Here is a 25434-nt window from a genome sequence, read left to right on the forward strand (position 1 = left end):
CGTTTGCCGGGGGAGGTGTTGCTATGAAGAGAAAACAGCGTCTTGCATTACTTCTGCTCAGCTGCCTGTTTTTAAGACACGGCTGCTCTCTATTCTGCATATAAAGCATTGAAGGGCAGCCTGGGAGAAATTCCCTTTGATATAGAGCAGATTATAAATAAACCACACAAAAGACTGACTACCAGCATCACTCTGCAGAGGGAAAGACTTTCCTGCCAAGCCGTGATGACTGGGATTGAGATGAGGAAAACTAACATATTGATGAATTGTGGAATAAAGATAGTTGTCAATCACACACAAATTTCTTTCTCCAAATAACACAATAGTTTATGGTTACCCACTATCATTCAGCAGTTATTACAAAATGAGAAATAGATGGAGGTAAGTTCTGATAGACTTCAATTGTTTTAGGTCATTAGAGAAGCATGATGGATTTCAAATACTTTGAAACTAATCCATTTATTAATGGTTAATAAATCATCAACTAGTGATTTCAGTTGTTCAGTTAAAAGCCATTATTAAGAACATTTTCAGGGGAAGCCATATTGTAAAAAAAATATATATCTGTGGCCGATTTGACTACTTAAAGAGCTGTACAGGATTGGGACCGAAATCCATCTGTTAACAACTTATTGGGGATTTTTCACAACTTTGAAACACAAACATTGCTCCTATTAACTGATATTAAACTAATTGATGAAACATGAATAAAGGTTCAAGACAGTTTTATTGTGCTTGGTGCAATACAGGAATGCAAGTAGTGTGCCACAGCATAAACAACAATAAGAAGGATACTAAACTTTATTTATACAATACAGCTTAAACTGCTTCACAAATAAATCAGAATAAAGCTGTCAATTTAAACAACGTCAAGAATACAATACATAAGGGTGTAAAGGTAAAATTTACCTGGATAAAGGTTTGTAGTGACAGGGCAGCCGGGCATACAAGTTACATTATTATGAATAAAGTGAAGAGGTGTAGAGGAGAGACAGAGGATTGGCTTTTGTGACTAACATAGCAACAGTGCTGCATGACCACCGGTGCGCTGTGACAGCTGGGTCCGTTTGAACTGGCAGCCTGGTTTCTGCAGCTCCATTGGTCCACGAAGTCATCAATCCCGGGAGCAGCCCCGCCCACTGCCCCTGTCGCGGCACGGGAAAAAGCCTTTGAAGTCCGGAGGGCGGTGCCAAGCAAATTATGCCATGTGGTGCTCAAGAGCAGCGCTCTCATTGGACCAGAGGAACACGGTCAACGCCCATTTCTGAAGGATCCCCTCTTTGATTGGCTGAATCGGCCACCCCAGATTCGCCGTGTGCGCGTTCACAGTTTTCCTATTCTCCGTCGCCGGTTACGTCGGCGGCGTGAACCTCCTCCCGCCGCGGCGGAGCGATCCCTGTAGCCCTTTACGCAAAAGGCGTAGCTGAGGTGCGCAGCGACAAAAGACAGCGAGCCCGAAACCTATGGGGAAGGAATAAAAAAAGAAATTCGGTATCGTCGCACTCTGTGCTTGAAGACCCATCACTTTCTGAAGAGCCCGCCGCCCCGGAGCCCCGGTGAAGACGCCGAAAATTTGACGGCGGCGAGGGCGGATCTTTGAGGCAGCGTGAAGCCCGTGGATCCGCTGAAGAAGACCGTGGCAACTGGCAGATTTTCCGTTGGACGGTCTGTAGGCTAGGGTATAGCGAGGGAGCCGCCATGGCAGTCGGATCATTGAGCCTCCACATCGGGATATGAAGAGGAGCCGCATGCGTCCCCAGTCCACAAGAAAACGCCGCATTTACCTGTGATCCGCGCCGGATCGGCACTCTCACCACCTGAGCTCACCCTCCTTCATCTTTGTGAAGCCGATTCTGCTCCCAGAAAGAAATCGCAGTCGGTTTTAATCGAGGGGGGGGGGCCACAGGGAGAGGCCAGATTCATGACTATTTTAGTCGGAGACGTGTATCCAAAGGGCCGCTGAGAGAGAAAACCTGGGATATAAGGAAGAAATGATGCTCTGATCGACCGCTGCCGGGAAAGAAAGGGTAGTTTATTAGGTGATAACGAACTAAGTGTGATCTTGGGATAAAGGGGTCTCGTCCTGCCTGTGAATTACGGTGATATTCATTTACTGGCATCCTCTTTGGATGAGAAGGGTCGGCGGATCGATCAGCCCCGCCGTTTAAGCAAGTCACAGTCTCCGAGTCGAGAGGATCAGAGGGATTGGATCATGTCGGGTCGGCCCAGGACCACATCTTTCGCGGAGAGCTGCAAACCAGTGCCGCAGCCCTCTGCTTTCGGCAGCATGAAAGTCAGCAGTAAGTACACCGCTGTAAATGTAGAGTAGCATACCTTTTTTTTTTTTTTTTTTTTTTTTTTTTTTTTTCCTGCATGCACCAGGCCCGGGGTGGGCTGCATGTCCTGGCTAAATGTCTGCTCACTAAAATGTGTCCGGAGAGTATGACGTTAGCTCCGGATAGCCTAGCCCTGCCATATATCTGTGTCACTGACTGAGATTGGCCGGTGCTGAGTGGCACACACACACGCACACACACGCACACACACGCACGCCACTGCGCTCTGATGCGCCGCCCCGGGGCCGGTCAGCCTGGTCGGGGTTAGCAGGCCGCGCCGGGCAGTGCCGGGCCAGAGGAGAGTAGTGCTGGCACCAGCCCAGGTCATACACCGAGCCCTCTCCTTTTACCGCAGATCCGATCTGATTATGGTGCCTCTGAATGTAGATCAGACCTCATAGCGGTGTTACTACACAGAGCCAGCCATATGCGTAATAGGGTTAAAGCGATAGGGCCGGTCTGTTACGCAACTGCCAAGGCGGAAGGTGCGCCCGTAGTTGAAACTGACGTGATCCCGGAGTGGGCTGGTTCACTGATCCTAGAGTCTGTGGGTCGTGTCGAAATCAGACGTCGCGACGACTGGAGGGGAGTGTGACACACAATATCCTGCTCATGAGGTGGCACCGTGCAGACCGGCTGCAGAGCCATGGAGCCATGCCACTGTGCAGGCCTACCTGCCCAGCAGTGTTGATCCACCGACGAAATCTCCTTTTATTTCTGCCTTATATGATCTCTGCTTGGCACCTTGCACTCATTCACCGTTCAGTGCCTGTTTGATGTCAAAAAAAAAAAAAAAGCCTCTATTTTCAGCCTGGCATCTTACTGCATTTTTGCACAGTGTGTGTGTTTCACAGACTGCAGATTCTGCAAGTTAAAGTGATCAGATGTCACTATTGGAGCTCGATCCCTTTCTGATGTGGCGATATGAGACTAGATGTCATTTAGGGATATATCTTCATCAAGTTTGCATTGCAGTTGCATAACACAAATTTGAGTTTATTAGACTGTTCTAGCTTAGTAGAATTAATTTTTAACTATAATATCCTCATTATTAATGACTAATGTCTGCTCTGGCTGGAAACGTCTACCTAGCTAGCTACACCCTTTTCTTATCTTGCATGCAGACACACATCTGGGTGTGTGTGTGTGTGAGGAAAAAGTGAGGCGGTTAAGGAATGTTGGTGGTGCTCCGGGGCTCTGATGTGATCATGATGTGTGTTAGTGGGGTGAGGCCTGAGGCTGAGGCTCTCTTCTGGGCCTTGGCACTGAAAACCACTTAGGGCACACACACACACACATACACACAAATGGAGAGAGGCACTCCCAGCTCCCATCCCTAACCCAATACCTCTCTTGCCCCAGATATGGGTGTTGAAGCTTTGGCGTGTTCCTGTCAGTGTGGATCATTTATGGTTATGTTGCTGTTCAAAGGAAAATTCCTGTTCACTTCAAGAAACGTCGTGCTGGTCAATAAGTTGGCTAAATGCGAGCACTCTAGGACTGAGAGTCTTTGGCCTAATTGTTGTGCAGACATAAGCTACTGAATTAGCAGAAAATGCGAGGCTGACCCTGTGGTCTTAACATTGCATGCGTTTGACACCAGTGTTTCGCTGAGGTTTCTCAACCTGAAAATATTTTTCTCCAAGAGACTCATCTGGTAACTCAATACATCATTATCAGTCATTAAAGGCTGAAGCTGATATTGCCCAATTAACTAGGTGTTAAATAATCCGATTTCTACGAGCAGGTGGTGTCCAGGCCCACAGAGAAAAGAAGAGTAGTTGATTGCTCAGTCGTCCCCTGTGATAAAATGTCAATACATGAAACATTACACGCATCATCATCATCATCTCTCCAGATATATTTTACACAGGAAGCTTGTTGGAAGTTGTTTACATTCAAGAAAATGTGAATGTTTAAAGAATAAGCGCACTCATTTTCACTAAGGCTTTGGTTGCGTACTTTCTGCCGTCGTGACAATTACTTGTGTTCAAAAAAGTTGGTACTGGGGGGTACTGACATTGGTGGGTTCCCAGCTATTTTTACCTTTCATCTTCATGTGGTCTTCCCAGTTTGAAAAAATAGGCCCAATAAAAATCTAACTAAACTATTTTTGGGCCGTTCACGTCTGTGGAATTGCCAAGAAATCAACGGGTTCAGCCAGAGAAGGACTATAATTGGATATTTTATAGGCCAAAAAAACAAGGAAACCAGAACAACTTTGCCTGGTGAGCAGCTTTTATTGGTTTGAATAATGTTGCACCGTCAAGTTACTCAGTTAGCTCTTAATACATTCCAAGAGCGAAGTGGGTAAGTCACATATTTTAACACAATCCATTGTAATCATGGTAAGGACCTTGACAAAAAGGCACTTGTTGAAATAATCAGATCTGGATCTACAATCTGGTGTCGAGCTGATGAACAGGATTCAGGATTTGGTTCGATACCTGCCGTCCTGTCTGGCACAGACCCTCTGGGTTTGTGGATAGACAGATAGTACATGATAGAAACAATGACACTTGCTGGATTAAATGAAACCTGTAATGTAGAACTGGGTGAGGAAGCTCCTGGACATTATATCAATCGTAAAGATTGTAGATTATGAAGCACGAGACTAGATAATGGCTTTGACTGTTGTAACATTGTGATGCACTATAGTTTAAATATGTCCTGGTCTCAAAGGTTGAATTACATCTGAATACAGTTTACGGACTATATTTGCAGCTCTGAGTCTACAGGGAGTTCCCTCTTGGTAATCACATCCATAGTATTAAAGACTTTTTTGATACCATATATCACCTACCCTTAGTTTAGCCTAAAAGCAGCGTTAGAGCACAAATAATCAAACCTACATAAATATTGTCTTATTTAACTTAACTTACTGGTTAAGTGCTAATTCAAAACTATTATCAGACTGATGATTTTCTTTTTCCGTTGATTTACTCAGTAACTGGTATAAAATGTCAAAGAAATTGTGAAAAATATCCAAGAGACAAAGTTGATGTTGTAAAGTTTTCTGTCATCCAAGATGAAGGAAACCCGGAAATCTTCACACCTGAGAAGCTGGAATCAGCAAATTTTTTGAACAAATTATTTAAAACCAAAATTAATTTTCCGTTGAATCAATTAATTTACTAATTGTTTCATCTCTACTCCCTTGTAGACTAAGGATTAGTTTTGCGAAGATAATGGTCTCCCCATCAGCAAATACGAACCGAAACTTAAAAGAAAGAACGAGACACTCAAACGCTCACATTCTTCTGGCATTTCCTTTTCTAAAATAAGACCTGTCATTCAGAGGTGCATGGTCTGCAGCGTCAGCTGTGTCTTGATTGTACTTTGGACTGAATTTATATAACAACAAGTTGATATCTACCTGGGCTAGTTTTTTTTTTTTTTTTTTTTTCCTCTTGTGTGTCACCAAGAGTTAACCTGACCTCCACTGTACTAACACTCTCGTGTGTGTGTGTGTGTGTGTGTGTGTGTGTGTGTGTGTGTGTGTGTGTGTGTGTGTGTGTGTGTGTGTGTGTGTGTGTGAATAACTTGGCTGATGATCTCAAGCAGCTGGAGCCAGTGTGCTTGATCCTGGAGAGAATACTCCTACCCCTCCTACACAGGCAGACGGAAACACACACACACACACGCATATACATACATTCGCACACCCACATGAGCACTCTTAGGTTTTGTTTTTTTGGGGTGAGGCAGCTGGCCAAGAACAAAAAGCGGCTTGTTTAGCATTTCAAAGCTGCAGCTCTCTCTCCCTCTCTCCCTCTCTCTCTCTCTCTCCCCCCCTCTTTTCTCCACTTTCCTTTTTGTCCCTCTCTCACATTTAGCAAGTGATGATGGGAACAAAATGAACTAATTACAGTCTTTTGATTCCAAATGAAACAGCAGGACCTGCAGACGAGAGAGGAACAATCCGAATCACACAGGATTTAAAAAGAGAGCTGAATTTTGAGGGAAAGAGACATGAGCAGATGATCAGTCTCTGCTCCGTCCACTGTGTGCAGCCAGTGTGGTGTCAGGACTGGGCAGCCACGGCTCTGCGGGCTGCACGCCGCTCTGATATCTAGAAATCTACGCACCCACACTGTGTCTGGTTAACAACACACCGATACCTTGATGTCTCCGTGTAAGCGCTGCTCGGCCGAGCTCGCCGTGTGTCAGCAGCGACATTCCTGTGACGAGATGTTCCAGCAATGTAGTAAATTATCTCATCAGCCTTGCAGCAGCAGTGGAACACTTTGCGTCAGTGTGTGTGTGTGTACCTGTGCGCATTAACACAATGCATGCATGCCTGCTATAGCTGCTGGAACAGTCTGTTTTGTTGTTGAGGGATTTAGCAAGTCTCTTCATTCATTCCCCACAAATATGACTCTGACCTGCAGTCCCCAGCTGTCATGTACCAAACTCCATTCACATTTTCCACGTTTTGTGTTTTTGCGACCCATTAATACATCCAGCATAATAACCCCGAGTGAGAAAGTGAGGAAGTGTTTTTGACAGTTTGAAGTGATTAAAAGGGTTTGTAATATCATAGCAATTAGCCTCAGTGTTTGATCACTGTCTCTGTGGTTTTATAATTCAACTGTGCACTGCAATATCTATGCATGTGATTGTATGTATTTGTTTGCCAAATGTCAGGGAGGAACGGACATATGGACGGTTTGGCAGGTGCTCACTCTGTGACATTCGCTCGTAGCGGTGTGAAAAATATCCCTCATCTCGCAGTAAATACATGAATAATGTTACCACTACAACCGGCTCATATTTTACCACTGCAAATTTTTACCCTGATACTAGCAACAAAGTGGGTGGCCCATCGCGACAGGGAATTCAAGTTTGAAATCACTTGACTTGAGTGAAGAATTTCTTTGTTTATGTCAGACAAAACGCATCAACTCCAGAGGGGCAGACATGCACCCAGAGGATTCATGTTCCTCTGGACACAAATGAAAACTGGTGTCTTGTTCAAAACTTTGTAGGAGGACAGATTGCAGAATATTTGACTGTGTTGACAGAAACTGGTTTCCTCAGTTAAGAGATGTTATCTTGTGCTTCAATGCTTTTCTGTTCTTTAACATCATTTCTTAAACACCCAGTCAAACTTAGGAATAACAAGGTTGGGTTATTTACGTCGGAGCATGACCGAATGTTAGTTTTAGTCTAATACTCTGTTTGTGGGGAAGTGGATAACAAAAGATTTATGGGCTCAAATAAGGGTTAGGAAGATTTTGAGATTGTGAAATGATGTTCAGAAATAGTTTGAAAGTCTGTGATTGTGCACTGTGTGACCCTTTGTAAACCTCTGGAAAAAAAATTCAAGATTGTGAATGTGTAGAAAAGATTTGCAGGTGTAGAAAAAAAAAAAAATGTCGTAGTAGAATTTCCCAGGTTACAGACACAAAGGGAAAAAGAAATACTTTTTTTGAACATCTGAGTTCAGATTCAAAGCAGAAAACTGAGCGTTCCCACACTGTGTGCGACACCGGAGCTACACGTGCCCATGGACATTTCAGAAGACATACAGGGTCAGACTTGGAATATTCAGAACATCATTCAAAAAGCTCTATTTGATTTAAGCTCATACAAACAAAGTAACGTTAATAAAAACAGAGCACCCTAACTTTTCCTTGTGGTGTGTGTGTTTGTGTTGTCACACTTTAACATGGCATCGGTGCATTTGATGAGACTCGTAGACGTCGCTCAGGAAAGTGCACCAGCTTTTTAGTACCAGCAAATGTTTGGTCTCGTTTAGGGCTGATACTAATTTATTATTATTATTATTACAGGCATTTTCTTGATTAGTTGTTTGGTAGATTAAATGTCAGAAGATGTTGACATCACATCACATGATGTCTTCTTTTGTCCAGACTACAGCCCAAAACCCAAAGATATAACATGGGAACTAGAAAATCTAATTGAATTAACCCAGATTCTTTTTTTTTCTTTTTTTTTTTTTTGTGACCGACAAGTCGATTCATTGACTAATAGTAACGGTTCTAGTCTTGTTTCGTCATGTGCGGATCATGTTGCTTGATGTTGTTTTTTTTTATTTTTTTTGTAGAAAAACATGCTCACACATTTTGGTATCAGAGACAGACCTGCTAACTCGGTTACATGTGTCCTGTAAGTGCTCAACAGCAGTGTTGTTTTGGCCTCAGTGTGTGCACGCATTAGCCGTATTCAGTTGTGGCCTGAACCAGCCTGGTGACCTGAATTAAATATTGATGCCTCTGGCTAAAAGTTCCAGCAGCCGTCTCTACAGTCTCACTTTTTCAACCGAGTAAATTTGTCATGCTAGCTGTATTGTTGTGGCAGGCTGATTGACAAAGTAACCATGGCAACGCTGCAAGCACATGTTGCAAGGTCGGCTCACTTTGGGGATAATTTACTTTAATGGAAATTTCATTCCACGTGCGAAGTGAAGATAATCCGTCACCACTCGTTGGTGGTGATTGCGACAATTCTCTGTCTGCGTGAAGATTGACAGATTATTGAAAATGATTTTTCAGCTTTAGCAGATTAGTGTGTGAGGGGTCGTGCTTCACACACACTTCCAATCAGTCACTTACAATGCAAAAAAATGCTATTTCTGATTACTTGGTCTTATTTGCACCAGTGTGAAATCATGCTGTGAGCTGCGTGTGTGTGTGTGAGTGTGAGTGTGCGCGCAGACTTTTCTCACGGTTTTGAGGAAGTGCAGAGGCGTCATAGAAATGGCCCTGCTGGAATACGTAGGCAGTCACATTTCTCTCTCTCTCGCTCTCTCGCTCTCTCCCTCTCTGAAAGTCTATTTCTGTCGTTACAATGTCTGTCCTTAGTTTTTCTTTCTGTATACGGACCTGGAGATTGAAGTTGTTCCTGTTGCTCACTTCTTTTTTTTTTCCCTCGTGCCCTTTCCTCATTCTTTGATCATAATCACATCTTCAGTAAATGGTCACACAGAACACTAACAAACAGGAACAAACACACCTATGAAACAATTATTTTATGTCTGAGTTGGACGCTGAAAGGATTTATTTTTTTTTGTCTTTTGCCCCTGTGTGAGAGTGTGTGTGTGTCGACAGAGGCACTCTTTGTGTCAAAATCAATAACCCTGCTTGAAAACAAGCTGAGCCAACGAGTCTGAAAAAGGATCCCACCTCCGGGTTGACTGGTTTACTTTCCAGTGTTAAAATAATTCAGACCATGCACTGTCACACGAAGACCAGTCCCCGGCTGGTACTTTGCCAGAAGGCAGCACGAGATGGTCACTTCCTCCCCTCATGGATAAGACCCTTTGGCCTGCCACTGTCCTCTGTGTGGAGGTGGTCTGCTGGCCCAGCATGCTGCACAACATTTCTATTAAATAACACCATGACACGGTCATTAAGCAGCACTAATCCACTATTCAGCATGAGTTTAAGCCCACTACGAGCTGCTGACAAATGTCTCAGCAGCTCACCTAAGATTAGACTCATTTAACCAGGATGTTTTGATTATTTTTTTAGGTTTGTGGGTCTTTTAGCTCCTGCACAATTTTATTTTTTTTCAGCTGCAGTTTGTGTGAAGGAGACGTATGCTAATAAAGTGACCCCCGCCTTTTAGAGGAGATGCAGGTGTCGTGTGGAGGATCTGTGGCATGTAGTTTGTGTGGAAGTTTTGGGGGGGGGGGGGTCTATTTGAGTCTGTAGGCAGCATGTGTCAGTACGACGCACGATCTTGCGTGGTTGTCGTTTAACTGCCAGCTAATGTGAACTTTAGTCCTCGACACTATTATGGATTGGTGGTGTTGGTGGTGGGGGAGGGGGGGCATTGTGTGAGGCAGAAGGAGAGAACCCACTTTAACAGGAAAAAGCCTCCATGTCGTAATCTCAGGGGGCGGAGCCAGCTCCTGACTGAGTGGAGAGGACGGTCTAAAGAGGAGAAGGGGTGGGGGGGCGTGTGGAAAAACAAATTCCCATCTATAGTGCATCAGCATCCCAAACATACAGAGTCTTGTTAGACTTTTCACTGATAATAATCCTGAGTATTGCATTGGTTTGTCTCTGTGGTTGGTGAGTTTGTCCACTGGGGACAGACTTAGAAAGCTAGTCTTTGCAACATCTTTAGTTTTTGTTTATTTCCCGTCAGTCAGAGTAGACAGAAACACTACAAACATATTTCACGGTGGTTTTCAAACAGTTGCAGAGTTTTTTTTTAGTTTTTTTTTTAGCTTGGATGCTCTGCTTCAGCTCAGCCGTGATTCACACTCAGTCAGTCTGTTGGGAGCAGATCAGCACGACCACAGCTGTTGACCTGTAGGAAGTACTGCTGGAACCAGTGCGGCTCAAACTGGCTGTAATTAAAGAGGGACATGAGATTGTTCTGTTTGTTTGACAGCAGACATTCAAACCTGAAATCTGTCAGTCACAAATTAGCTTCTCTGACAAGGCGGCTGTCACGGCCTTAAATGATCCAGTTTGACTCAAGACGAGCAAGACCAATGTTGCAAATTTGCCAAATTACTACTTTATTCTGAGCATCTCCTTTTTTTTCTCCTCCTCTCCTTCTTTAGGGGACAAGGATGGAAGCAAGGTAACAACAGTTGTGGCCACTCCGGGCCAAGGCCCCGACCGGCCACAGGAGGTGAGCTACACAGACACTAAGGTTATCGGCAACGGCTCGTTCGGCGTCGTCTACCAGGCGAAACTGTGCGACTCTGGGGAGCTGGTGGCCATCAAGAAGGTCCTGCAAGACAAGAGGTTTAAGGTAAAACATGCACACAAACAATGCACAGTATCTGTCGGCTTTCTCAACTTTCTTGTCAATAACAGAAAAGAAACAACAGGACAGAAAAATGCAGCGTGTCCTGTCTGGAGGCTGACGATGCACACAAACATACACTCATGATCCCTTTCCTCCTGGATGTCCTTCTCTCTCTTTTTTAAGAATATAACTTTAAAGTATGTGACTGAGTAACTGTGAAAGAGACATATATGGAGCGATCTTTTACAAGAAGAGTGAGATCAGAGAAGCTGCACAACAAGAGAAAACAAAGGCAAAGCTTCATCTGTTTTATGCTATTGACATCACTGCTTTAATGTGTGTATTTTGTTCCAGGAAGTGTAAGTGTAAGTGTAAGTGTAAGTGTAAGTGTGTGTGTGTGTGTGTGTGTGTGTGTGTGTGTGTGTGTGTGTGTGTGTGTGTGTGTGTGTGTGTGTGTGTGTGTGTGAGAGATAGTGGTGGGAGGGTCTTCTCTCCCACAAACAAACTTGAACCCATTAACTCTCAGTCAACTGTCAGGTTTAGCTCCGCTGCCACCGAGGAATTGTCGTATTTCCTTCCAAGCAAAGCTCTGCTGGAATCCTCCTCCTGAGCTTTGAATAGATCGACAGATAGACAGACAGACAGACAGACTGACTGACTGATGGCTTGTTGTTCCTCGGCTGGGGCAACATTGTCTCTGCTCCCTTGGTCAGGGGGGCCTCAGTCAGCGCCCCTGCTGCTTTTTCATAGCTCACAGATAAAAGAGCTGAGACTGCCAAGCCTGCGGGACAGCTGTTCAGATTCTCATTAAGTTTTCTAGGCTTAGGGGTGCACCGACATGATCAGGCTTAGGTGAAGCTGGATCTGTGTCCCTTATCTCTCCAGGACCAGTGTCAAAATTATGCCGTATATCCAAGCTACATTTATTATGTACACCTACCTTAATTTAAGGCAGTGTAATGCAGCTGCCCTGCAGTAAATCCTACCTTCATAAAGGTAATATTAAGGACGGTCATTTATATAAATGGAGAGGAAAAATTATTAGTAATATATAATATAATATAGAACAAAAACACCACAAACTACAGACTCTAAAACATGTTAAATCAACACCTCTCTGAAACAGTTTCCACAAAACTGAACGTTATGCAGGCCTCATTGCAAGGTTGTTGTGCTAGACTGCATTAGTTTTAGATGTGACTTTCACAAAGAAACAGATACCTCTTGAGGACTGAGTCAGTTTTGTATGGGGAAGCTTCCAAGGAATCACCTGCCATAGGAAAAAAGAAAAAAAATTCCCTCCTGTACACTTGACTCATCAGTTTGTTCTGAGTTACTATCACACATGCCCTGGCTTTAACAGAACAAGACACATACACACACACACACACACACACACGCACACGCATACACAAGTGCACAGTCCAGATGATGCAATACAATGTGTGCCTGATGTTTTCCACATGTGCGCTGAAAAACCTACACAATTCTGCTCTACACAGGATTTCAGCTCATTGAAACATCTTGTAATTATAATAAAGGAGAGCAGACATCGGTTAAGTGGTCCCTTAAGCTTTCAACTGTTTGGGAAGTCGGCTTTTTTGCTTTGCTGAGTCACATGTGAGGATCGATACCACCCTCTGTACGCTAAATACAAAGCTACGGCCGGCAGCTGGTTAGCTTAGCTTAGCACAAAGAGTGCAAACATTGGGAAACAGCTCACCTGACTCTGTCCAAACATAACAGTCTACCTACCAGCACCACTGGCTCATGAAAAGGAATAAACTGTGTACTAGTTCTATCACCCTCACCACTGTGAGGGTGGACATTGTCTCTCCCACATTATCTTACGTCTACTCAGGAGAGTCGGGGTGATTTGGCAAGAGATGATGAGAAGAGCGATGGCAGGACAAGCTTCGCCTCCCGTCAGAGTCAGAAGTGTAGTCACATGTGTTTGCTGGTAGTGTCGCTGGGACTGCTGTGCTGAGCCAACCGGTTCAGCGAAGTACTTCAGCCGCTCACTGCCCCGGGCTTAACCTTTAGGAGGTTCAGCACAGTTTTTCAGCAGGTGCTAGTCCTCAGCTACCCAAAATCAGGCAAGATAAATGATGTCACTTTACGGTGTGGGGGTTGACCATCTGTCATAAGATACACAGTGTTTGTTAGGAACACACACACACACACACACACACACACACACACACACACACACACACACACACACACACACACACACACACACACACACACACTTGTCTTAGCTCAGTTGTGAGGACACACACTGACGAAATGCATTCTCTAGCTTCTTACCCTAACCTTAGACAGCCATTTGAAGTTGTGAGGACTGACTAAAAAATGCCTTCACAATAGTTTCAGGCCAACATTTGTCCACACAACCATAGGAAGACATGCGCACACACACACACACACACACACACACACACACTGCGACTCTGCATGCTGGCCACAGTGAAGTCATATCCTGCTCTTCCTGTTAGCCCTTGGTTAGTCTGTGGTTAGCACAGGCTAGCAGGTGGCATGGTAAACAGCTCGGCTGAAGATCACACAGTGTTTTCTTCTTGTGGTGCTCAGTTTCCTCTTTAACGCGGACGCTCTACCTCGGCAGCTCTCTGCGTGTCTCCTACATGCTCGGCCTGTCCTTCCTTGTGAACAGCTTGTTACGAGAAATGAAGCAAACGAGAGCGAAGGCTCCTCACATGACTTCCAAACGCACGCCATCAAGCGCGTGTACCCCGTCACCCACAAACACGTAACACCTGCGTTCTACTTTTTTCTTATTCCTCCACTTCAAAAGCCTTTTCTCCACACTTCTGTTTTTTTTTCTGTCTGATTGGGTGCTCATCTGTGAAGCGAGCCTGTGTGAGCGGAGCCGTGCTTGCCCAACATGTGTGAATGCTTTATTTTCTCTCGCACACACACACACACACACACACACACACACACACACACACACACACACACAAAAGTCAAACATGGTGATCATGTGAATAGGCTCTGTGTTAGTGTGAGGCTGATGAATGTATGAGACAATCTTGGTGGGCTTACAGTCTGCTCCTGGTGCATTCTGGGATGGTTCCTTCTCCTCTCCCATCTGAGGGATCACATATCAGCCTATTGGAAAATGGATGCTTGCATTAGAACCAACACTCACTCTCGCACACCGCTGTTATGCAACGTTGCTTATTGTCAACAGAACAGAACAATTTAGTCAGTGTCGTCAAAACCTCGTATAGCTTCTTGCCCCTGTGTGAAAGACCTCCATTGCTATTATCTAAAGACTATTAAAACACATCACTGTGCCGCACTGATGCACTGGGTGACATGCTTTGTCATTACAATAAAGATGAACAGTGTTGTTAATTTTGGGTACACAGTTCTGCTGATGTAAATACTCACAGGAGACCCAACTGTGTATTAATACGACGCTGAAAATAGTTCCCAATAAATGCGCTATTTACTACACTATGATTAACATTTAACTGCAACACCCAATTCTTTTAGGAAACACGTCTCTGTCACGCATTTTTAACCATTTACGTTGTATTTACCTCGTCGTATGTCGTTGCATTTACTTCAGGCTTTTTCTAGTCGAGTTGAACTTGACACGTGAATTTGTGACATTGACCATTGACAGGCTGCATCGACTGGGCTGACTCATGAGTGAGCTCATTAGCTTTGTCCAGAGAGCAGAGTGTGCAGCCAGCTCAGAGAAAACACACAGATGCTCACCAAGTTATTGTAACCGACTAGTGCTAGCATGTTTCTGGCAGGCTAGTGTGTTAGCCGTTAGCTCGCCAGTTGTAGTAGTTCACCACCTGCAGCTATCTGTGCGTTTAGTCACCACATTATCAGGTCTGTAGAGTGACATATTTTTTTCTGGTGTGAGCCAGACTTTACACATTGTTTGTGTTGCGGTTTTCTGAGGTTTATCGACAATATGAAAAATATAGAATAATGTCAGTCTTATTTTGAGTACACAGCTGTGTAGAACAGTAAAACATTGTGTGTGGGTTGTGTGCCATTGCTCTTTGATGATGTGGATTGGTCTGGCAGAGTAGATCAGCAGAATGAAGTGCTCAGGTGTTGCACCTCTAGCAGCCTGCGACTGAGGCATTCGGTCTCTCTGTCTCTCCATCTGTCTCTTTCTGTCTCTCTCTTTCTCTGCTGGCTGCTCTGCTGACACACTGGAGGATGACAGGTCAGCAGGAATGACTGCAGTATAACTGGAGCTGGGCAGGGCTTTACTGAACAGCCCATCTCGCTCCTCCTCCATATGGTACCACCTTTCTCACAGATAACAACACACACACACACACACACACACACACACACACACACACACACACAGACACACACACACACACACACAGAGCGAAACACAATCTCAAACACTACCACTAAGCCACTGCAAGAAGATGAGGGCGGTGTCTGCAGTGCATGATGGTTCGATGGCCGGTCTGTGACCCGCACGCTGTGATGTCACTTTACGATGTGGGGGCTGTGTATGAACGTGTGTGGCGTGTATAGTGTGAAAAAGCAGGGGAGGACGGTGGAAACCACATGCGTCTGCCTGTAAGTGAATTAGGCTGCAGGGAAGCGAGGTGGGGTGATTTTCTGCTTTGCTGCTGCTGACATGATGAGGGTTCCTTTAGTGGACAGACTGCTCACTCTGCTCCGTTAAAAATGAATGACGGGGGCTTAAATCCTCATAAAGTGGCAGAAAAGTGTGGAAGGACAGCAGCGTGCCTCCCCGCGCCAGCCAGCATGGTCCTGACCCACATAATGAGGGATCTCATTAGTCAACCAACCAGTTAGTCAGCTGGCATCACTGACAGTTTCTCACTATTTTGACAGCTGCGTTCAGGCAGTCAGGTACTCGGCTCGTCATTTTGTGAATCAGTCCCATAGCTACTGTATACTATCTGAAAATAAAAGCAATTTTAGTAATAAAATGGTTGGTTGGAGCTTTGCTAATGTGAATATTTGAGTTTTTTGATGAAGGTAAAGTGATTATCTGTAGGTTTTAGGTATCTCACAGACAGCTATTGTTTATTGCCTGCAACTGTTGAGTAATTTTATTGTCATTTCATCTGCAGATTATTTTCTCGATCTATAAAATGCCAGATAATGGAGAAAAATGCAATTCGCAGTTTCCTTAAGCTCAAGGTGACATCTTTTTTTTTTTTTTTTTCAACCAGCAGTCCAAAACCTTAAGATATAGTTTATTATCACATAAGACAAAGAAAGGCCTCACAATCTAAAAAAATTGGCATTTCTTTCTTTAAAAATACTTAAACAGTCAATCGATTTATCAGAATTGTTAACAATTACTTTTTAGTAATTTAACAAATCATTTCAGCTCTAATTGAATGAATCTGTAAAATGATCTTCGGATTAATCTTTACTCATTCTACAACCGTGTCCCTCTGATCCAAAACAAAAAACTGTTCCACATGAGCTGCTAATATCAAATTGTGATTAGTATTGTCCATCTCAAGTCTATTCTGTTTCTTCAGACTCTGAATAAAGTGTGTGTATGTATAGTGTTCATTACTGTATAAGTAGAAAAAACCGCCGTCTAGGTTGAACAGTGGTCTGCCAGCTTATTAGTGTGCAAGACAACCACGCAGCTCACCTGTTTGCTTGGTAGCCAGTTAGTTCATTATTCAGTCTTGCAACCAGAGAACTCGTCAGTGGGCGAGTGCACTGGTGAGTCACGTTGTTAGTTGAATTACATACACCTTATTTTCTTGATATGAGTTGGCTTTAAGCTGATTACACTCTGGTTATGTTCCTTATTTAAATTCTGAGTTCCTGCATGTAAACACCAGGGTGTTCACAGAAACCGCTGAGCACAAATACCAAAAAAAAAAAAAAAAAAGAAAAAGACTGAATATGTTAGTTTGCATATTATGCTGATAGTTATTTCCATTTATGCAAATTTGAGGGAAAAACAAGCTTGTATCCTGACTAAAACCTGAGTCGCTGTAATAAATCATCATCAGAATATAAAAATGCACGTCACTGCGCTCAGCATGGGTGCTCTGTGCTGTTATTGTGACCATGCCAACACGCAGGACAAAGCCCTTACTATCCCATTCAAATTGCACATGACTTCTACAACAAATGTGATGTAATGACTCCCCAACTCTGCCACTGAGTGATTTTTACTTTATCCGCTGTGTTCTGCATCCTTCCTGACCATCCTCCATTCAGTCTCTAAAGTGCGAGTCCACGCTCTCCAAATGTTACACAAGCACTTTAGATCAAGTCAACACAAAGCACTGTGATAAAGAGGGGGAGGGAAGGAAGGAGAATGGAGAAGGGGGAGAAAATGTGAACTATAATGGAGCTGTTAAAGCTTTATGTAATGCTTGAAGTCCTGCCCACCCTTGAGAAAGTCCATATGCGCAACCATTTTCTGCATGGACACACTGTATATGAATATAGATGGAGTGCTCTATCAGGTTTCAGTGCTTACATTTTGTTCGAGTGGCCCTGTGAAGGCCTGTGGCTCATCACACTACAGGACCGAGATTTCCTGGACCAATTTTGGCTTCATCACATTTATTTCTCTCAGAACTGTTTCTGCTGTACATCTGTGTTGCAAACTTTTTTTTTTTCTGTAGCTGTTGGTGCCGTTGATGGGAAGAGGCAACATGCCACACAGTACATAATTGTGTCGTCATGTTTTCTCCCATGGGATCCAGCCTTCCATGAATTTCTATTTCTTTCAATTAACATTCTTTTGCCGCTACGACATCCAAATGTTTTCAAATCCTGATTCCTGACAAACTGGCACATCGCGCTTGTGACGGTGACTCGGCTGACAGCAAGGTGGTTGTTCGGCAAGATTATTAGTAGCAAGTGTGTGTTTTGTCATAGGACGGTGATATAAAATGTCTGTCAAATGCCTGAAGCTTGAATGTAACGTGTCCTTCATGTTTGTGTTTTGTCCAGAACCGTGAGCTGCAGATCATGAGGAAGTTGGATCACTGCAACATAGTCCGCCTGCGCTACTTCTTCTACTCCAGTGGAGACAAGGTCAGTTGGCTGAGTGTTCTTCTTCTTCTTGTTCCTCATTTTGTGTAGAACCCCATGCTGCAATTTTAGCTTTACAAGTTAATATAGAGTTTTGGTATTTTGTGGGAATATTTACTCTATGAAAAGTCTTTATCTAAATGTGCATATAAATATCTTAAAGCAAACCAGGGTTAGTGATGTAATAACACTAACCCTGGTCCATGATACAGAAAGAAATGAAATGAAAGTAAGGGCCATACTGAAACATATCACTGTAACGTAGCCTGGTCCATGGTTTATAAAAGCCATTTCTTTATTCGGACGCTGACATAATATACAAAGGCATCAGATTTGAAGATCCAGACACCTCCTCCAGCTGGCTGTGGAAACATATTCAAGGATGTCAGAATTCCTCCTCTTGTTATAAAAAAGTACAATCTAATCTATGTATACACAATTCATTCATAGCTGCCTTTAGGTCTTTTCAACCATTGCAAATCCTTAACCATCACTTTTAGATGGGAGGTAACCCAGGACCTACTGGTTGTAGATAATGGGTGTATGCCTGTAAGATATCTTAGTCAAGAGGAGAGCGAGAGGAGGTGTCCATCTCTATATTTGTTACTATTTCTGTTCTTCAAATGGCTAAATTAAGCCCCTTTTCGACTAGTCAAAAAGAAAAACGCTGAGACCCTCTAACACTGGGCTTTTGTCAGCAATGGAAAAGGCTACAATCGGCATTCACTCCCGGGTCAAATTACTCTGTAATAGTATTTATCGGCTCCTGCTCTGATCAGCATCGATGTAAACACAACCCACGGGTGAACCCGCTAATTTTCGCCCCTTTTCCGTCTGTGATGTGGTTCGGAGCACAGACACTGTAGACACACCTGTCACCTGTCACCTGTGTGGTGCTGTTAAACTTAAAACACCATGTCAGACCGAGTGAGCTGCTGCCCCGGGAATAGATTTTAAAACACACAATCACAGATCTGAGGCTGAGACACTTTTACAGCAGCACCAACCCGGAGATAAGACGTGACGGATCTGTTTTGGCTGCCAGCCCCCCCCCCCACCCCCCCCCCCACCCAATACCAGCACGTCTGTGTGTGTGCTCTGCTTCTTACAGTTGTGTGTGTCCTCAGTCTGAATAGAAAGACAAACTCGACTGGCAGTGGAAAAGGGGTCAATCGGCTTTTATTAGTGGGTTTACCCATGTTTAAAAAACCTAATTTTGGTGAAAAATGGTTAATAACTCTTATTGATGGCCTAAAAAAGAGGGAGAAAGATTGTTCCCTTCTCTTCTTGCTTTGCCTGAGTGCCTGAAGAACATTTGTTTTTAGTACTAGGATATATTTTTTTTCATCTTCAAGAATGGCTTCCTGGTTCCCTGGGCTTAGCGCGTGTTTAAGTGATTGAGCCCTTGGCTTCAGTAAGAGTAGTAAAATAATTTAGCTTTCCCTCACGGTCATTACACTATCTAACAAACAAGGATATGTTAGCATTTTTACCATTACTGTTCAGCCACTGTCTATCTTTTGTTTTACACAACATTTTCTGCCTATTTTAGTTTTTTGTGTTTCCTGAGTTGCTCTCTGAGACAGTCAGCTGTGCTGTCTCCCATCACATGTCTGCCTCCTGGCCTGTTTGGCCGTGATAAATACATTAGTACATACTGTACATCATGACAGGGTAGTCCCTCTCCCTGCCTTTCTGTCTGTCTCGGAGGTCCCCTGGAGACTACAAGGCTGGACTATGTCATTCAGCTAGCTGACAAACAGGCACACATGCTGCGGGACTATACCCATGACGCTGCAGTCAGGAATGCTTCCCTGTTGCACACCTACCGAGGCCAAGGAAAGCTGTGGGGGATTATAGGGGAGAGGTGACGGTGGAGGGATGGGCCTGAGGAGAGAGGACGCAGAGATGGGCAGTGGGAATTTATTTGCCAGACTGGAGGGTGTCAGTTAATTATAGACTCACCCAAGCCCTCCCCTCCGTGCTCTAAGCTCCACCCCTCGCGTCATGCCATGAGCCCACTTACCTCTGGGAATCACGGCTCCTTCTTGGTATACTGACACAGTGGCAGCGGGGTGAACGACCCTGCTCCTATCCAACTTGACTTTTGCAATCACAGGATCTTGTTAATTTTGATAATCCACAACTTTCGGTTGTATGTCCGATCGCTATCACCTTTACACCCTTTAAATCCCCCCTCCTGTGTCCCCTTTCATGTATCCATTTCTTCTCCCTCCTCTTCCCCCTCGCTGTATGACTCCAGGCTAATTATGGAGACTGGCACCGCGTTGTTGGTATGGGGATTTACCACCCGTAGAGCTCAGAGAGAAGAACAGTAGGGGGGGGGTTAGTGAAGTAGGCAAAAGGTAATGTCACCTGGAAAAGGAGGTAAGTGGAAGGGTAGCTGTAGACAAGTTGATGGATAGATGACAGTTGTGTTAAAAAAAAAAAGGACAGGGTGACGGAGACAGATCAGGTCAGGTCAGGTCAGGTGTGTGGGTGCTGTTCGTGTCCTGATGTCAGGGTTAACGCTGGGTGCAGCTGTGAGAAGGGTTAGGACTACTGCAACTGTCAGCATGTGCACAGGTAGTCTTATGTAACTGCTGGCATGTGGTGTGCTCGACACACACAGTGTGCTTTTGCTTTTACCCTTTAACCACTTGTATAATACTGTTCAAACAGAAGGCCACCGGTCCAAACAGCGTAGGCAGGTCAGCAAATAGCAGGTTGACTTTTACCTCCTCAGAATATGCAGTCGCATTGAGAGTGCACGGAAGACATTCAGCTGACGCGGAGCTTCTCTCCGCTGTTTCTCAAAATCATGTCTGTGTACACATGAACGCACACAACTGCTGTCAGTAACGCACCTGGATTCTCTGTTACACAATCGCACATTATGCTATACGACATTCGAGGAAGCAGGTTGAAGTTATCGGGTCTTTCTTCAGTTGTAAAAAAAAAAAAAAAGTTTTGTTGCGTTTATTTCATGAGCATTAATTAGAAGTCATTAACTAGTGGATGCATGAAAGTGTAAACCTATCAGGGGACTGTGCAGCATAAAATGTTGTTGGCTTAGTTATCTTTCCACCAGTCCTCCTATGGAGTAGAACTCTCTGATCCCAAGTTACCACAATGACTAGTGCAACTTTATTTAGTATGAAATACTAAATAAAGTTCATAAGGAGTATGAAATGTGCGCGTAATAAAAATAGCAGAACAATAAATCTCTTCTGATTACTTTACACCAGGCCTTGATAAGGTAACCATGCTGCTCCCACCTTTTTTAAAATGCTATAAATATTTCCGATCAATCAAATTACATGCCAATAAATGATGCTCAGTGAACTTTGTAGGCTTTTGGGATCCTTGATCAGTTGCCCGATTTTTTTTTTTTTTTTATATTTTCATGTTTGATATGGTGAAGACTTACATTAGGCTGGATTAGCAACCAGCCAGATAGCCTCATGGCCTCTGGTTCTCTGTGTGGCAGTCACTTTGTGGTAATTTGATTAATTGCAAATTAGAAAACTGAAAATTATAAGGGCCCTTGATTCACAATCTGTGTCTATCCTCTGACTAGTCTTAAATAGTCTTAAATCCTTAATTAGTTTCAATTACAACACAAGTACAACAAGCTAAGTGATTCACAGCGAGTGCGGGGCATGCTAGTGTTGGTTGATTGGTTTCTGGGGCCCCTGGGAGAGTAGGAGGAAAGGTAATATTCAGGAAATGCATTCCACATATATATACATACACACGCAAATGTTAATAGACAGGGTGTGGCTGAACAGCATTGCCTCTGGGCATTAAGTGAGGTCTGATGAGTCGTCAGTGGAGCTGCCGCTGGATTTGCCAAGAAACGGTGAGAAACAAGTGAGAGTGTGTGTGAATGCCTGACACGTAACTGGCTGTGGCCCCTGAACATATCTATGAACTTAATCTTAGATGTGCAGTGTGGTGTTGAAATCGTGTCAACACGAGCTGTATGCCCCTCTGCCTCTTTCTGTCGTCTTCCTTGATTTCACTGATTCATTCACATCGACTGTTCTCTCATCATATGGATTTACATACATTATGTCAAGTGCAGCCTTATGTAATATGTCAACTGTGATTGCCATACTCAACAAAGGCCACATGACCACGAAGCAGAGACACACGTGTTAATATATAAACTACTTTTGTGGAAAGTGACATGCACCCTGTCTATCACACACTGCACAGACTCCGTCAGTCCACCTCTTTTACTCATCGCAGCGCGGTGATTGTTGTTGATGGATAGCTGAGCCAGTTGTTCATGTGCAAGTGATCTCCTCAGCAAATTAGAGGCTGAATTATTTAGCCGAGGGTGAGCAAGGAGCCAATCACGTCCCCGCCTGGCTAACCATCTGGGAACAAGCCAAGGAAGTGGCTTTGTAGTGAGGCAGGAAGTGAGTCATCGCTGTTGCTAGGCTAAATATAGCTTTGGTGGCGCTAGCAGGAGGCGTAGCGGGCTGTGTAGCCGTCACAACCGTTATCAATGGGAGTTTTGCTGGTGAGGGAGGAATGGGCGCACACACACAGACACATACACACTCGGATAGAGGAAAGAGAGACACTGAGGAGGAGTGTTATGGGGTGAGGGTGACACCAATGACAGACAAGTGTGTAGATTGCTCGAAAGCTGTTTAGAAAATGCTGTTCTTTGTCACCAGTATCTGCAGCCCTGTGTGTGTGTGGCTGTCTCCGAGCCCTCCTGCTCCTCTTCGTGTGCGTCTAGTCGTCTGAGGGTGAGCGGGAGAGAGCAGTCACTACAAAGCGGGGCATTGAGCTGACAGAAGTCTACCACACAGTCTGTCTGGGAGCTCTTCACGGGCCCGGCTCTCTCTCATTGTGCTTTGCGGACCTGCAGGGAGCCAGCTCTGTTCCCCACCTAAGCTGCATTTTGGGCATACCGTTAACACAGATGGGAGGAGAGGAGGCAAAAGGACACAGACACTGATTTGCTGACCAAATGGAAAGGAAAGAGAGAGAGAAACAGCAGAGCATTACTTAATTAATTTAATTTGGAGGCCCGGATTTGTTATCCCCGGGGCTGTATGTCTCACAGGTGTGTTTTTGTTGGTTGGACACTGGTTAACAGCACTGGATACTTACACAAATCACATGCAATACAAGGTGTTTACTTCCCACTGGTGCAATCCAGCTCCCTGGTGATATCACTCCAAAGATTTAGTGTCCATTAAACGCATTATGTTCCAGATATGTTTCCTACAAGCCAGAATAACTCTAAATTAACAGTGTGGGGGTGTAATCAGTCTGGGTAATGGGGCCAAATTTTCCAATGGGCCATAGTCACCACTTCAGCTGGTTATGGCAGATGCACTTGGTGTGTGGCACGTACAAGAGAACAGTTTATCATGGGATTACAAGCACCTAAACAGAACATGTATCTGTGTCATGTCTCCTGAGAAGCCACAGTAAAATGCTTGCAGGTGGGCTGTTGTGATACTTAGTAAAGTAAAGGAAGTCCCATATTGTCAGTTCCGTTGCAACTACTGAATCCATACAAATTGTGCTTTTAATGGTAAATTATTTTAGTAAAGTTCAAAACCTTAAAGGACAAAGCTGGTGATCTTGATAGATTTCTCTTTGTGCCAACAAACCCCATGAAAAGAGCAAAACCATCAATGAATCCATCCTGAGAACAAGTATTTCCTTTGCAGCCAAAGCCTGGTATAACTCATTCCTTTGTGCCATTGAGCTCCACTGTTGTCAAAAAGCTTTTGGAAACACATAAAGGAGCCACACCATTACACTGGCTGACATATTCATATTCATATTCATCATTATGACCCACACTGGTATTGTAGTTTATTTTAAGTCAGCCCTACTGCCATAAATACTGACTAGAGGACCAAATGTATATCAGTCCTCTGCTGGAAATAGTCCCCAACAAAAGTGCAGTTTCCTTCTGTTTGACTAATGCTTACTAAAGCCTTAGACGGCCTTCTCTTTCAGCAATTATTGAGCTTAAAAAAGAAACAATTTACAGTAAATGTGGTTGAAGATTTTTTTTAGCGGGAAACAGTGGTCTTGTGTCACAGACACAGTGGGGGAGTCGGAAAGTAGTGGTGATTTAGATCATCCAAAAACTGCAGTGCTCATAGATTTAGCCTCTTGCTGGTAGCTGACGTGTTCGTCCCACCGCCCGACCCTTAAACAGACCGAATGTGTCATCTGAAGGCTCTGCTGTTCTTTCTCTGAACAAACTATCAAGGACCAGCAGGCGAGCTGTGAATGCATGAATAAGTATGTGATGATTTCCTATAAGGTCAGTCTTTAAGATGCATTGTATCTAAAAATATTTCCCAACTGCTGCATGTCAGCACGAGCCATGGGTGTGATTTGCCGTCGTGACCTACATGGCTTAAACAATGGTTTCACAAGAAACACCCGATGACTCAGTGCTGGCTAACTCCGGTCCGAATCAAAGGAAAAAGGAAGTCCTAGAAAATTGGGTGGAGAAGCCTCAGATACAGCATCCTTTCAGGGTCAGTGTGCTCCAGAGTGGAGCGTGCACAACCCCGCCCTCCGACATAGGCCTCATCCAACCAGGAAATGAGGAAATGATATCATTGTCTGCTGCCGCTGTTGGAGTGCAGGCCATTATGACGCATGCTTGTGAGTTTCCTGCCTTTGGGGGGGGGGAAGAGTCCTGTACAATGGATCCCCAGTTAGACGGTGGAAAAAAAAAACACGACAAGGGGCGAATCCCATAGTGACACACTGCAATGAGCTCTATGAAAGAGAACATGAGTGGCAGTGATCAGCTTGAAAACAGCTTCTTTCATCAAGGGAAGATAGGGAGAGGGAAAAGAGAAAATATACCACAAAATAATACATTTACATAATAGGCAGCTACATGTGCATGAATGTGTGAATATGTGCGTCATCAATGTGATTTTATTATTTTTTAAGGAGCTTTATTGCTGGGAATTGAAGATATTTTCTAGTCTTACTCATAGGCTTGTAACATGTTTTTCTTGACTCAACTTGACTTTGGTGGAATTATAATTTTTGTGCTTGTGCATGTGTAACCTCTTTGTCCTTGTTTGTGCTTCTCTTCAACAGAAAGATGAAGTGTATCTGAATCTGGTCCTGGACTACGTTCCTGAGACTGTCTACAGAGTGGCCAGACACTACAGCCGAGCCAAACAGACCCTGCCCATGGTTTATGTCAAGGTATATAAGCGTGTGTGTTTGTGTGTGTCTGCAACCATCGTGCATTTCACTTTATTAACAAGACCAGGGGGAGGTGGTATTT

General features: G+C 44.1%; 1 protein-coding gene and 1 long non-coding RNA gene across 3 annotated transcripts in view; one reads left to right on the plus strand and one right to left on the minus strand.

Moving 5' to 3' along the window:
- Window positions 1-713: 713 nt before the first annotated feature.
- Window positions 714-25434, plus strand: part of gsk3ba (glycogen synthase kinase 3 beta, genome duplicate a) — a 33220-nt gene continuing 8499 nt past the window's right edge. For both annotated transcript variants that reach the window (XM_071476345.1, XM_071476353.1), the window contains exons 1-4: window positions 714-2300; window positions 10879-11072; window positions 18051-18134; window positions 25242-25352. In XM_071476345.1, the coding sequence (XP_071332446.1) occupies window positions 2213-2300; window positions 10879-11072; window positions 18051-18134; window positions 25242-25352 (477 nt within the window). In that variant the 5' untranslated portion in view covers window positions 714-2212. The remainder of the gene's footprint in view (window positions 2301-10878; window positions 11073-18050; window positions 18135-25241; window positions 25353-25434) is intronic.
- Window positions 10425-20746, minus strand: LOC139620672 (uncharacterized). Its single transcript, XR_011690860.1, has 3 exons — window positions 20158-20746; window positions 14136-14201; window positions 10425-11051 (listed from the first exon to the last, which is right to left on the minus strand). It is a non-coding gene; the product is annotated as an uncharacterized lncRNA (long non-coding RNA).

The sequence above is a fragment of the Trachinotus anak genome, unplaced genomic scaffold (assembly GCF_046630095.1).
Source record: "Trachinotus anak isolate AG129_WGS33_773 ecotype Australia unplaced genomic scaffold, CSIRO_AGI_Tana_v1 ptg000001l, whole genome shotgun sequence".
Lineage (NCBI taxonomy): Eukaryota > Metazoa > Chordata > Actinopteri > Carangiformes > Carangidae > Trachinotus > Trachinotus anak.